General features: G+C 36.0%; 1 protein-coding gene across 3 annotated transcripts in view; it reads right to left on the bottom strand.

Annotated features, from left to right (window-relative positions):
• Positions 1–617: 617 nt before the first annotated feature.
• ANKS6 (ankyrin repeat and sterile alpha motif domain containing 6) overlaps positions 618–15,561 on the bottom strand; it is a 39,032-nt gene continuing 24,088 nt past the window's right edge. The window contains exons 9-17 of one of the 3 annotated variants that reach the window (XM_067291147.1): positions 15,160–15,363; positions 13,298–13,463; positions 12,374–12,543; positions 8,593–8,782; positions 7,089–7,202; positions 5,098–5,165; positions 3,591–3,707; positions 2,557–2,653; positions 618–1,567 (exon numbers count right to left, since the gene is read on the bottom strand). In XM_067291147.1, coding sequence (XP_067147248.1) covers positions 1,518–1,567; positions 2,557–2,653; positions 3,591–3,707; positions 5,098–5,165; positions 7,089–7,202; positions 8,593–8,782; positions 12,374–12,543; positions 13,298–13,463; positions 15,160–15,363 — 1,176 coding nt within the window. In that variant the 3' untranslated portion in view covers positions 618–1,517. Of the gene's footprint in view, positions 1,568–2,556; positions 2,654–3,590; positions 3,708–4,352; positions 4,421–5,097; positions 5,166–7,088; positions 7,203–8,592; positions 8,783–12,373; positions 12,544–13,297; positions 13,464–15,159; positions 15,364–15,561 lie in introns of those variants that run through there. The other 2 variants (XM_067291148.1, XM_067291149.1) reach the window with 2 other exon arrangements.

Genomic DNA, 15,561 nt, shown 5'->3' with positions numbered 1-15,561 from the left:
TGTGATGAAGTTCCTGCAAAGGTACTGCATCACATCACCTTTCACTTTATATCCCTCCAAACTCCTAACAATAATAGACTAGTTTTACTTCCTAACAACATTTATTGTTTCTCTCTCTAGCTAACTCACTTGATAGTTATTTTAAACATATATTTTTACAAAGGTTTTGTTTCTGAAAATTATTTTGATATTTTTAATATTAAAAACAAACAAACAACACAGCACTCTTCACTGGCTGCTACCTGGCATAGTTCAGCTGTTCTGCCCTTTGCTGTTGGCATCTTGGAAGAGTACCTCAGAAAGCCAAGTGAATGAAACCATTAAAGAATCAGTTGTCACACCTGACTAACTTAAGGAACAGCAGAGGCAACATATTTTCACTGTTGCTATTACCTCTGTTTATCACCACACCCACTGCTATCCCTATTTTTGCTAAATTCCACTAAAACCAGTACAGTAAGGAGGGTCAAGGAATATAGAATTGAGATCATTCCTCTGCACTGGAGCTCTAAGATCATCTTGACTTTATCTGCATTAGTACACCCCCAGACTCGCACTGAATTCAACCAGTAGTAAAGTTACATATTTCTGAGTTTTCAGAAAGACAAAAAATAGTATCAGATGTTTCTGATGACTTGTATTTTAATTGCTCAACAACAAATTGTATATACTAAGCAGAAAATTACTTCCACTCAGACTTATCTGCTACAAAAATAAAGTTGCACAAATATATTTTGATGACCTGCCAGTTTTACTGTTCAGAAAAAGTTGAAATCAGTTAAATGGTTTTATTCTCAAAACAGATCAACAATATAAAATATTTTAACACTATTTCTGTTTAAATAATGGTGACAGATTATGCATATGCTTAAATAAAGTGCTATTTTTACAAATAAGTATTTCATATTTACTTTTATTGCTGTTCTAACCTCTTAATATTGGTTAGATAAAGTATATTTTAGTTAATGAGGAATACAGCATTACTTTTCCTTTATATTCCTTTTCACGAAACCATTACATTTTAAACTTGGACTTTTATTTGTATTCACAGAAAACTTCACAGGCATATTCAGTTTAGAGATATTCACATGCAGAAGCCCTTGTAATTTGCAGTGATTTTTCACTGTCTTCTTCCATGCTTTTGTTGTTCTTGAGTGTAGACCCATGTAGGTCTCCTATGGTTTCATCGTCTATGGCCATCTCTAAAGATCAGAATGAAAAAGAATGTATCTTCTTATAAGGTTATTCATTCTTCCTGCTCTTCTTTCTTTGTTCTCCTTGAATCCAAACCAGTGAAGCACTAAACACTTCAATGCTTAGGTTGAACTTTATAAGCAATCTCATTTTATTTTTCTTTGTGGCTTTCTGGGATTGGAACTGTAGACATTACTGCAGAAAGTCCTTGCATGTTCTTTATGGGTGTAGTTAGCATTAATTTTTCAAATTTTCATTTGTACACTTGGACTTACTTAGCCAGGCCCCAGACTTCATCATAAGAAAAAATCTTTTCCCAGTAGCTACATTTTAGGAGGAACAGCTTCTTGTGGTTTTACAGAGCAACCAGGTGCTGTAACAAGAAAAAAAAAAATCTGACAACCTGCACTCAGCTAGACTCAGTTTTACTTCTAAAGAAAACAGTCCAACTCCACAACTATTGCAAACAGGCTCACATTTTGTAATCTCATTGTTACACCAGACTCCAACATTTTGACCCTTTAATGCATTTTATTCACTTTAAGCCCTCTCCTGTATGGAGAAGGTATGAAAAGTCAAACTCACCTGTGAAGAGGTCATCTGCTACCACAAACCTTTCCAGTATCTCTCATTATTCCATGAGTACCTTTCCAACAAGTGACTACGTGGATCTTGTATGATTTTTATTTGCAAGTCTGTACTGTTTTTCTTTTATTTTTACTTCTCTATCTCCAGTCTCTCTAACTCTCCTCTAGATAAGCTCCATTTGATATTTTTCACTTTAAATCCAAAGGTGGAAAGTAAACATACAAACCACTCCCCATTCTCTTCCAGTTATTCTGTAATGTCTTCTTATTTACCTATATATGTATCTGCAGATACACAGGTGTGAACATATATGAATATGTAACATGCAATCATATGTAAAGAAACTGCAAGATCAGAATAACTGCAAAGAATTACATTTATCACGAATTGAATGACATCATATTGCTTTTTCATCATTGCCATAGTTAACTTTTCATTTAACTTGTATCTGGAAAACGTTCGGTTTGCACTTTTGGTACCTAAATCCAACCTTTATTCAGTTCTGCAGCTAGATAACAAGCTATTTTCTTTTCTAACACTCGTGGATAACAAGAGAAAAAAAGTATTATGGTAGGTGGGGCACAGGACAGTTGCATACCTATGGATGTGTATTTTACCTTGAAATCTTCCCTACAGTCTCAGCAATGGACACAGACATGCATATATCCTTAACCCAGAAAACTGTTAGCTAGCTTGTTTGCCACATTTGGTCTTTTAGCCAGTATTAACTAAAAGTATTCATATGTTGTTCAAACAATTTCAGGTGCTACTTACACTGGGAATTGCCAGGAGGTCGTGTGTTACTAACACTACTCTCAAAGGAAGAGTGGAAGTTGTGTATAGTTTCTTGTAAAATCTGCCTCTCTCGTCCCTGTAAAAACAATATAAATTAAAATAAGGCATTCTTAAATTTCTCTTTCAAAAATTAATTAGGAGTTAACAAAAAATGTGAAAATACAGAGTAACTCTCATAATGCACTATTAGTAATAACAGTGAATAGTTACATCCAAGATATGTAGAAACCATTGTAGTAATCTGTTCCTGAAACTACCAGAGAGCAGTGCAAGCATTTTCAGAATTTTCTTCACAACTGTTTCGCATGGAGAATCATCCACCTCCCCTAATTTTTAGCATGATCACTTGCTCCTGTTGATCTTAACTCTGGGGAGCTATTATCTTTATGGGTTTTGTGATCTGAGCTTCCAATATCAGAGAGAATGGATCTTGAAACTGAAGAAGCAGCTGAGAAGTGTCAGCAGGCCTAATTACAGATATGCTCCAGACCATAATGCCTCCAACAAGGATGTGGCTTATTGTATGCCATTCTTAGCTCATTTGTACATGTCAATACAAAATTAAAAGGCAGGAAAGATATAAGGAATGAGAAAAGTGCTATTTATCTAATCAGAGAGAAATCAAAAACTGTTAGGAAAAAGAAAGGGGATCTTTCACATTATATCCTGGAGCTGGACTATAAGATTCTTTCTAGCATCACTGAAATTGAATTTCAATAACAATAATATGGCCAATATTCATGTTACAATTAGCTTCTGATATAATTGACAATAATCTGTAAAGAAGCTGTACAGTTACTGAACAAGGGAAGAGTTAATGAAAGAGAACAAGAAAGAAGATATTTTTCACTGATCAAATACATAAAATACTTTGTTTGGAAAACATACATTTGGTTTTTCTATCTGCAACTGAATTTTCCAAATATCTGCAATTGAATTTTCAAATTCATGTTGAATTAGCAATACAAGCAAACCTGGAATTAGTTTATTAAGTACAGTACTTCAGAATGTACCTTTCCTGCATTCAGTTCAGAAATAGCTGCCAGAATTTGCTGCCTTGACCCATCAGTTTTAATACCCAGCTCTTTCAGATCACCATCAGTAAGTGTAAGGAAGGCTTCCATATCCACCTACACAAGAAAAAAAAAAAAAAAGACATTCACTTAGGCATAAATTCTCTCCTAAAGAATAAAACTTCTTTGAATGTATGTATTTACTGTAAATATTATGCACAAAAAAATGTTTAATGAATTGCCAGCACCAAATGGTACCCACTTTACCACTCTGTTGCTGGGTTTTAAAATCTGTTGTTAATAACTCAAATAATTATGATAATAGATTCAAAATATTTCTGGATTTTTTTTTATGTAGACAGGGACAGTCAATACAAAATATACTCCTCACAAAAATTCCTCTCTGTATTTTAAGAGTCGTTTGATGTGCCTAAGATTTTTCTCTCCATTTCTTTTCCTTATCTCCTTTTTAGTATTTGGGACTTTCAGAATATTGTATGTACTTTTCCAGTGTCTCCTGAGGAAAACTTGCGGTTTGTTCATACATCAGTTTTTATTATATCAATGCATCCATAAGGCTGTGGTAAGAACAAATATCTAATTTTTCACATTGATGCAACCTCTGCACACAGCATACTCATTTCTACAGAATGCTCTCCCCCCTATCATGTGGGAGAACAATAATAAACACAATGTGCTGTGATGCAGCCGAATAATGTTTGTTTCGGGTGCCAAATATTCTGTAACATAGTGGGACCATACCTCTCAGCAAGAAATTCTGAACTCTGCAGCAACGTCAATTAATTGTATGTCCATTCACTGCTCTCTATCTTTGGGCAAACAAACACACAATTATTGCTCACAACTGATACTGTCTTAAAAACTGTAATGAATTATTTGTAATTATTTTCAGCATTGTTTCTTCTCATTGCATCCTTCTGGCAGGCCTATGTCACAGGCCTTGTCTACAACGATGCTTAGGTTCCCCATATTAAATCTACTTCCTCTTATTCATATCGGATAAGGAGAAGAAAGCAGCCACCTTAGCAACTCCCACCTTGCTGTTCTCAACTTGTAAATGAGGTTCTAGTTTTGATTTCTGGGCTGATACAAACACATACAGAAAAAGCAGTACATAATAAAAAAATAAAAATAAAGACATCTGGGGAATCTATGATAATATCACAGTTTGAATGTAAAAAAACTGCTAAAATGCCAAAATCTGCAGCCACAGTACCAGTCACTAATACTTGAGATGGAAATGGACACTCACAATTGCCAGATTTATTGCCTCATAGATACTGTTTATCTAGTCAGGTAGACCTCTCCGTATACATTGTATATTGGACCACTTGGTCCACATTTCAAAGTCCTCTCTGCAATCAGAAATGGTTGAAAACTTTCAAAATTAAAGTTGAGATTCTGGATCACAATTCTGATGCAATGTGTCTCACAACTTACGTTTTCTGTAACACTAGAAAATAAATCTTTTCTTTAAAAGACTTACCTCTTGTTCCTCAAAAATAGGCTGATATTTTTCGAGAGACAATTTTTTAAGGATGCCAGTCAGCTCATCTGTAGTAACAGAAAAGAAAAAGAGAGATGGATCAGAATAGATCAATTTTAATTATCTCTCTGGAAGATGTATAGTATTAACTGCTTTAGACATACTATTAAAAGATGCATTCCACATAGTCACATATGATAACAAAAAACAAATTATGTTTATTCTGACCCTGCATCAGAAATAAAAACATTCTTACTGTGTTCCGACCTGCTTCAGTAAACTATAATTCTATCTAGTCTTACTTTGATAGTATAAAATCTTTATGTTGCATCCCCCTTTCCTCCTCATGAAAAGGATCTTAAAAAAAAGAGCCAAAACACTTAGGACAACCCAGGCACTACAACACCTAAAATGCAGGTGCTTGGCCCCCAATGGCTGACCCAGATCATCCAGGTTAGACACCAAAACTCCTCAAGCAGGCAATGAACTGAATCCATATCATGATCCAGAAAGGCAAAATGCAGAGCAAGCAACCATCTAGTCACTCGTTCAAAACACTGATACAAGTGTATATCTGAACCTCTTCTCTTTAACTGGCTGACATCCAGTCTTGAACACAGATAGCTGAATTCTACTTAAGATGAAACTTGGGCAGAATTTACTTCAGCACTGGATATTTGGTTTCCTCCCAAAGACTGGGGAAATTAAAAGTTGGAGGACTCAATAGGCACTCTTCTTAACACACATTTAAAGTGTGATTAGCCACTTAAAAACAAAAGTGCATTTTTACAGTAACTCACCATTGCCTCTCTTAACTACACACTACCTCCCTGAACACATGATTCTGGTTATTTTCATTGCTTTGCAATCACATGTGACTAATGCTTTCTTTTTCCAGTAGTACCAAAGCGGTCATTTGAACTGAGGAGTCAAAGTAAAAATGAACAATATGAATGATATACCACAAAACTACATCTATATATTTAATATTCCTCATATAAACTCCCTTACTTTGTAAAGACAGCACTATTCCATTCCTAAACAATTTTTGCTTTTATTTCACTTCTTCCCCTTTTGATTGTCCCTTTTCTTTCACTTTCAGTAGAAACATATGAAAGAGATTTACTCTTGACTTCCCAAAAGACAGCAAGTATATTGAAACAGACAGACACTTCTATTCACCATTCTGGAAGCCTCCTTGTTTACATAAAAGAGTCCATGGAAAACTGCAGTGTTACCTCTAATTGAGTCTTAGTTTTGCTAGGGTTTTGGTTTTTTTACCTCAAGGTCAATTAATTTGGTATGCTTAAAATGATTTGTAAAGGTTGGCACAGATTCAGACTAAAAGCTTTAGTTCCCCAAGGTTAATCCATGGGAAAAGGTCTAGCGCAAAGTAGCCAGCTTTAAAAACATAATGTGAGAACTTCTGCATGCGGTTTGTCAAGAAATACTATCTTACTGAAAGGTTTGTTCTTAAAAGAAATAGAAAGAAAGATAAAAGTTGTATTAGAAGCACTTATATATCTTATTAACCTTTCTTCCTTTTAGGTTATTAGTTAGCCCTCTCATTTTTCAGCACACTATCACACCTAAATCATAGGACAGGGTACTGGAAGAATCTTTCAGGGTCTCTGAGTCTAGAGCCTTGCTGTCATAAACAACCATAACATCTAACACGTTTCACACATTTAGACAACGCCCTCACCTGCAGGCCTCTTGTGGTTTCTTTTCCTTTTTTCTCCTCCCACTTTCTGGATCATGTACTAAGTTTGAACAAAATCTGAAACCACTTAGTTTTATAACTCTTGCATACCATACTGTTTCTCCTTTGCTTTTTAACTAGGTCTTTCTTCTACTTATGCCCATATCTAGTCTCACTAGCTACATCCCTGGAGAAAGCAAAGATTCTCAGAGCCATGTTACTACTACTTCCACATAACTAGTATTTAACACCTCTTTAGCACTTTTCAATACTAATAGAGTGAGATTACCTTTCTCCAAATTTTCACAGCCTCCTTTTACTCTCACATGGTTTCTTCTTTCATGATTCTCTACATCACTGGTTCTCAGAACAGGGATAAGCTGCTGGTGGTCCAACTGGTTACCTAAAAGAAACAATACACACCACTGAACCATGCTGCTTACTGTTTCTTCACAGTGATAGTCAATGAAAGTCAGTATTCTAGTTTGTCTAAGTTTACATGAAAGAAAAAGAGAAGCTAACATCACAGGCCTTTTGTACTTATTTTTCTGATTACTACTGGAACTCACTTCGAATTAACGGGCCACTTAACTACGAGAGCTTACAAGCACAATGACCCAGAATTGCTTAGGTTTCTTACAACTTACACCTCTGCTATAGAGGAAACTTACCGTACACACTAATGTATGCACTGCTGGTGAGGCCATAAAGCTCTACCTTTCAAGGTGAGATTGTAATAGCTGATAGCTTGGGGAATTCCCTCTGTTACCTGACAGTGAATTCTCTTCCCTCTATATATTTCTAAACAAACAACTCTTACGCTATGAAGCCATCACTATAAAATGGTGCTAACATTTTCTTCAGCAGTCACTACAATATGTTACAGCTAAACCATGATAAGAGGACAGAAAGCAGGTCAAATACCACCTCCCTTTAGTGTCAACTTGAAGTACAGTGACAGTACAAAGTTAGCATATGTGGAAATCAAAATCAATCCTGACACTTCCAAAAAGCAAAAATAGGACAAGTGTCTCTTGCAGAAACTAGAAAAAAGGTACCTCTATTGCTTATTTAAAAGATTCTAAATCATGGGGTTTTTTTCACTTTTCTGACACATTTACAGAAAAAAAACATGAAGTGATATCCTGTCTCCAGTGCAGTAACTGGACATTTTTTATATTGTAATTTAGATCTAGAAGTTCAATTTATCTCATTGGAAAGAACAGCAGACTCACTGGAAAAGTAATAACATTTTTATTATCCTTTCTTATCCCCTAGAACCAAAAATAAGGTTAAAATAAGGCTATTTTTGCAATTCAAAAAATAATGCAATACAGCTCTAAAATAATCAGTTGCATGTTGCTATCATGAATCAAAGCTGTCTTACTGTAATGATGTACTTCACTGAATTTATTAAAAGTATATTTTCATTTCAAATGCAGAGAAAGTACACGTTCTACTCTCAGTTATAATGTGTAAATGGTGAAAAAAAATAGGACTCAAGCCAGAGAGGGAGGAAGGAGGTGATATGACAGTGATGTACCTACGTGTTCTGCACTAGCTTTGAGATAGTAACAAGCTCCCTCTAAATGGAAGGGGACAACAGCTTTTGGGAGAAGAAAAGCTACAGTTACTGCAGAAATGCTAATCTCACAGGAAGAAACACTAAAATATTTTTTCTGGAAAGAAAATGGTTCTCATTGCCACACAGATACACAATAATCCAGTAAAATTATAGCTTCTAACTCTTTGTGCTCTCGAGGAATCTCACATAACCACTGTGCCCTACTCACCATCTTCAGTAATTGTACCACTGCTGGAACCATTGCTCTTGGCCTGTCTGTGAGAAGAAGAGAGAGAGGACTCTGCGTTGTGAACCTTAGGAGATGGGGAGGGTGACGGGGAAGGTGTGAGAGTCGGTGATGTACTCTTAGATGTAGATGAAGTCCCAGATGGAGGTCTTTTGTTCACTTCCAGCCTTTGCTACAGGTAATAATACAATCATTTGAGTTAAAAAACTGGTAACTACATATGATGCTTCAATATTATTTAAGATTCATATTATTTCTGCAGAGCATGTAGTCACAACTATATGCTTCTGCTTTATTCATGTCGAAATAATTAGAGCCATACCAATTTATCTGAGGTGAGAATCTGTCCCCTTCAAATGCATCCAGAAAAACACATTTATTACGGACAATTTTTCTTAAAGCAGTACTGTATACATGCACTAACAATATTCTGTTTATAAAAGCCGAAATTATTTTGTCTCTGAACACAGGCCATTTTCATTCACAGATTTAATTAAATACTAAACTTTTCAAAGTGTATTAGACCCCAATTTGAAGTAGCACTTCAAGCTGGATTAACCGCAAATATGCAATAAACACAAACTTCACATTTCAGGTGTATTTAAACACCTTGCAGCACTGCAATTTAAAGTTTCCAGTTAATCATTAAGCTTGTTATTACCGAATATCAATTAAACAATTCAGAACATATTCATTTCACAAATAGGTAACAGATGTGGAAGCATGGAAAAGGGAGAAATGGATGAATGACAAATGAGGAGCAAGAATATGTATGTATGTGTGTATTACATGTGTATGTATCTGCCTCTTCCAAAACCAGACAATATCTCATCTCCTAAATTCCTGAATCTACCCACCACTTCAAAGATTTCAACATTTGCATTAGGTATATAACCTAAAAAAGAAGTCTAGATGACTTTCTCCTGGATTTCTGAATTTAGCATTTAACTTAAAATATCTTTGTGTCAGTCAGACTACTATAAAGAAGCTAGAAGAAAAAGGCTGAGGCATGCAAAAAGTCAAGAAGAGAGAGGGACTGTGATTCCTGCCTCTCTACAATTTTGTTTCTGTGCTATGGTATAAAGAGAACATTTCTTGTTAGTGAATGAGATGTAGATTTAAAAGATAAAGAGGATGAACATTGGTAAAATTCTTCCAGTACTCTCTCCTCTGCCAGAATGTACTGCCTCCTTAAGCCCTGTTTCTGAAATGACTAAAAGTTACACAGCATGATACAGTATTTTTTGAGAGTCTTTTGGCAGAGCACCATGAACTCAAGCCTGTTTCTTTTTCTCTCTTACTACATTCCTAAATTTCTCTCTCTGTATTGTGTTACTTGTCATTTGTGCTGCAGAATGCTCTTCCCTTTCAAATGCACTGTCTGTGTTTAAATTACATCATCCTATAAACTGTTACTCAGTTTTTCTTTTCCTTCCTTTAAGGCTTGTACAATCTCTCCCTCAAAGACAGCTTTTGCAAAATTAATCAGGGTAACATCACTGCTCTTTTTAGATCAGCTATGCCCAAGTTTAGACTGCACGATTCTAATGGAAGAGCACAAGTGTTTCCATGATGGATACAGAGGTTAAATTCTCAGCATTTATTTAGATAGTTGGTTACAACAAAGTAGGCTTTTACGCTCTTGCAGCCAGTATGGATCTCTATGTGACTGCGCATTTCAAACAGACACTGCTGTCCAGGAAACACTAATCTCAAGCATGTGGTACACGAACATCTATGACGAGGTCCACGCTGACTACAAGATGTGTCATTGGTGGGTAGACTGAAGTCCATCTAGACTCGTAAGAGCAGAGGAAGTGCTGCTGTTGCCTTTGTGACAGATTGTCATCATTTCTGTTTAAAATCTGCCTAACAATATTATGAGCTGCCTTCCCAAAAAGCGATCTGCAGGGCACTACATTTCACTGCTTCTTTATCCCTGAATGTATTCCATTGTGAGTGGGAACAGTAATTTGACTTCTTAGTGGCAGTATTGTAGCAACAGGCCCTAAATTTGTAGATCAAAGCTCGTAAGTATAGGCATTATCTCTTATTAGACTAACTACTATAACTGGGGGGGGGGACAAAAAAAAACAAAAAACAGACTTTTGGGGCACACAACCATTTCTTCATGTCTGAAATTATTTCCAAGGTAAAAACAAGCTGAGAGCAACTGCTGAGAGCTTAATTAGAAACATATTGGTCAGACCACCTCTGAAAGAAAAAACATTTGGTACCTGTAAAGGAGACTCTAATGAGGGAAGAGGATAATAAAGTAGCTATGTCTACAGGAAAGAAGGAGACGGATCATTTATAACCTATGGAGCAACTATGCAGGGGTAGAAAGGGAGGAAAGATTATAGTGTGTCAAAGAACCAGTATGAGTCCACAGCTTTTGGGGTCCAGCAGAGTTACAGATTTTAGTTCTCAATCTCATCTTTGAAAAGTGACCAGTAGTTCCTTGTGGATGAAAACTGACAGATCAGAGACAAAGCAACTGTTCATGGAAAATGTTCCAGCATTTGCAGTTGCAGGCTTTTCTTTTTCTGATTGTTGTCCTCCAGCAATTTCACTGATTAAATCACTCAACAAATTTTTAACTTCATTTACCATTGGCATTTACTGATTAAATATACATATTTAAGCTGATTGCTTACTGTTGCCATATAAGACATCACAGAATGAGACAGCAAGTGTAATCATTTTACATTATGACAATTTTTTGCTTCTTCAGCCAAAATGCTGAAGATTTCATGAACAGAGTCAAAGAAAACAAAAAGAATGAGCTGTTTGGAGAATACAGAAGGGAAAAGTTGAGAAATTTTGCTCTTGATCATGTATATTAACATTTGTAGAATACCAGACTTTTGAACTAACACCCCAAATTACGTGTTCTCTGTCATCCACACTCTGAAATTTGAAGATTCCCTTTGTGAATAAACCCATATATTTCATAATAACATATCACATCTCTTACTGTTTTTTTTCCTTATGAATAAGGGAAGTTAATTTTATTTTCATATATAATTTCTTTCAGGTTTTCAAGATACTGCTGCTTTCTAACTTCCCTATATGCAGATTTTGAAGATTTAAAATCTTCATCTTTAAAATTTTCTTACTGAGCAGTGCTGGCTTCAAACTACATGCACATAAACAGGCAAGTCAGGAAGGTAAAGCTACTTCAGGAAATCAACAGATAAGTCAATGCTGATGTTACGCTCTGTACACAGGAGGAAAACCTGACTTTGGTGACGACAACCTGAAATTCATATAGTTCAAAATTAACACCTTGCGGAGCAGACTGGATACATACGTAGCATTTATGGGGGGCAGATCCTGGTACAAACAATCTCATGTTCTGCACACAGGTTGTCCCTTTGGGGTGAAAGTAGCTAGACCACTTTAGAGGAGACCCCAAGAGGAACTAACACATAAAACACTGGGGACAATAAGGGTCCTAGAGAGAAGTAATGAGTAAACCAAAGATACACTCTAAGATCCAGTACTGCATTTACTGTTTTTAAAACCAAGGGAAAATAATAAAAAGAGAAAAAACATGTTTCATGATTAGACCTGCTCTTTTGTGGATTTATAATTAAAAGCAAGGTCTGTGGAGCTGAAAAGCTTCCATTACCATAACAGGAATTCACTCATTTTAGGCTGTGCAATATCATGCAGTTGTATTTACCAGTCATCCATGACTGAGACATGCTCTATTAAGATTAGCCATTTTAAGAGCAGAAAAATTTACATTAATCTATACCTTTACAACATGTTCATTGCCAACAACTTGAGTACACTGCAAATCAGACAGGGTGGATGAAGGAGTTGACTGGACTGGACTATGCTGTTGGCTGGGTTTCTGTTCAGGTAAGCCTGCTGTTTTTCTTCTTTGGGCTGCAATTTGAGACAAAACATTATCCGCACTGCCACCTAAGAAACAAAAATAAATAAAAACAAAGTCAAGCAAACCATCATTTAAAAAGATGGGTTAATTCTCAATTCATCTCTTTCTACCATTCACTCTCTCTTAAAAACTAACTGCATGAATTGAGAGAGAGAATTAGAAGGTTCAGAGCTATTCATCAGCTTTCAGAAGAGGTGGCAAAAAAATCAACCAAATCCTGAAAAATCAATCAAATGAGAGGAGAAGAGCCAAACTTATTTATAGACACACATGTATACAGTTGGCTTTCATATTCTTGGAAGCCAGGTTTCACAAGTTGTTTCACCATAAATTCTTTACAGTTGGCATATACAACGCTTGCAGCTTTGTTTTTGACATAAAACATTAAAGCAAAAAATAAGCAAGATGGTTATAAAAAAAAGAGACTAAACTACACAAAATATATGTTGCAATGAACAACATCAGCATCCACCTGAGCCATTGTGGGTGGACACAATAAAATTAATGAGGTCTTTCTGAGACAGAGGTTAACCTACATGACTTCCATAACAGGTCCAAGGCTTTTGTTCCCTTTGTTCCCTTATATATGTGTTCAATGTCCATGTGTCCACGAGTTCAATCCCGTTCCAACAAAGTTTATGGAAGCTTCGCCTAAAGTCTTATACAGCAGCAGGAACCCTCAAAGAAAGTTTAATACCCTCTGCCTTAATCATGAACATTAATTTTTAGTTGAACCAGACTTATGTGACTTCTATATTAGAAATAAAAGCAGCATGGTACCTGATCTGTTATGCAGTTCTCCCCCATGTCTGTTAATTCCTGCAATGTTATTGGATCCACCAGAAGAATGGGGAGAATGATTGAAGTTGTTAGAATTCGAGGGAGATGCAGGTCTTCTTGCAAATGTTGGCAATTTGACTGGTCTAGTTCCTTTGCTAACAGACATCTGACAAAGAAAGAGGAAAATAATGTTTATCTTCATTATTTAAGCAAAAGAAAGATCAAACTTCAACCACCATTTTACGTATCATAAATTCAGTTCCTCTGAAGAAAAGGACATAATAATAATCTTATTTTACATATATCCTTATACTTATGCTGTGCAAAAAAATCACATTTTTTCATACAGAATCCTGTTTTTCTCTCACATCTTACAGAAACTGTACCACCTACCTCTCAGCTATCATATTCATCTTTCTTACTAACTGAACTGCAACTAGTGACATGAACTTTCTCTCCTCCAGTTGCATTTTCAATCCTCTTCAGTCTATGCAATACTCAGCAAAATGATGCAGGTAGATGATAATTGAGTCGTAATGATCTAGCCAAATGCTAGTCAAATCCTCAACTGCATCCAACATCCTCTTTGAAATCTTTTGCTTTTTACACCATTAACCACCGCCAACTACAGCTGGCTTTTGAGCTATGCTTTCTGTTTCTTATCCTTTTGCTCAAATCAGTCATTGAATCTCTAATTTTGCAGGTTTCTCTCCTTCTCCCTATTCCTTGATTGAAACCCTTCTTTCTCCACAAAAGAATCTGCAGCTAGTCCTCCCTTACTTAACCTGCCCCTCACTTTGTATGCTGGTGCCAATTATCCACATATGTAACTACAATTATCATTTTTAGGATGATGAACCAAAATTTACCTTCCTGTTATCTATCACTTTCCTTCCAACATACCACCCCGTTCCACCTCATCTCTTCTAGATGTATCCAGCATTCAACCTTCACTTCAAATAGAAAGACGGAAAAAATTCCTGATGTCTTTATTGTACCATTTCTAGAACTGACATGAAATGCAATTCTAGACTAGTAAAATAAACTCTTCTTTAACCTTGTTTCTTACAGCCCAAAGTCAGGAGAGTAAGAATTTCTCTTTTTGTCTGTTACTAACCATGAAAGCAGTTGTCAAGGATGCTTTGCTTCCTGTTTCAATAAAAAGCAAGATAGTTTCCTTTTGCTTTGTGCTTTCCCTAAAAACACTGTAGAAAGAGGCAAGTTCTTTCTACAAAAACTAGAATTTACACAGACTTTTCATTTTTTACAATACCTTCACTTCAACTGAGAGTTTGTACTCTTCTAAGCCCACTGGATCACCAATTGCTATGATTTTATCACATATTAACCTTTTCAGAATGTTATGCCTATTTATATAAAATATCTCCTAGGTATTTCTTCCCTTTCCCCAGTTCCTAAAAATTGAGCAACTTTTCTTCTGCCCACTGTCTTCTTCCAAACAAGAGCAGCTTCTGCCACAATATGATGACTGTGCCTTCTTGGGCAACTAAAATATATAGGTGAAACCAACAGTCACTTTAGCAGTTTGCAGCAAGTTTGTCAGTGCTAGATATTCTGGCAAACAGCAATAAAATTTTTTTACTTCATGCAAACTTTTATTCCATTTACTTTCTTTCCACAGAGAAGTGTATTCTTCCTAAACAGCAAGCCATTAATGAGACACTGGGATTAAAGTCATTTCTAATCAGAATTATATGGCGCTCTCACCATTAAAAGAACACAGAAGGAAGACGACACATAAGGAGGAGGAGAAAGCATGTACAAAACTGGCATGGCTTACCAGCCAGCATGCTTTGGACATACCAGTACACAATATTTTCTTATACATTCCATTTACTTACTATATCAGAATTTCCACTGCTGTTAAAATCATGCTTGATTGCTCTCTGTGGCCAGGCAGTTCTCATCTGTTCAGCTTTACCATCTTTGTTGATTCGTGTTCGGTCAGAACTCCAAAGCTCAAAACTTGAAGGTGGTAAGAAAGGGGGAATCACTGCTTTCAGCTTATCACTGGGCAGCCTAGTAAATGGAGCACTACTTCTTAACTGAGAGAGGACAAAAAGAAAGGAAAAAAGACAGAGACTCATTTTAGAAAGATTATTGGGAGCTAATGATGCATGTTTAAAATCAGAAGCTAAACAAAGGCACACAGTATCATTAAAAAAAAAAGGTGGAGGCAAGTACACTTTTAAACGAAATAAAATGTAAATGAGACAAAAGTCAAGGGCTGAATCCTGCTTCAA

The sequence above is a fragment of the Apteryx mantelli genome, chromosome 2 (assembly GCF_036417845.1).
Source record: "Apteryx mantelli isolate bAptMan1 chromosome 2, bAptMan1.hap1, whole genome shotgun sequence".
Lineage (NCBI taxonomy): Eukaryota > Metazoa > Chordata > Aves > Apterygiformes > Apterygidae > Apteryx > Apteryx mantelli.
The sequence above is the reverse complement of the archived record's forward strand: the minus strand, read 5'-3'. Positions and strand labels throughout refer to the sequence as shown.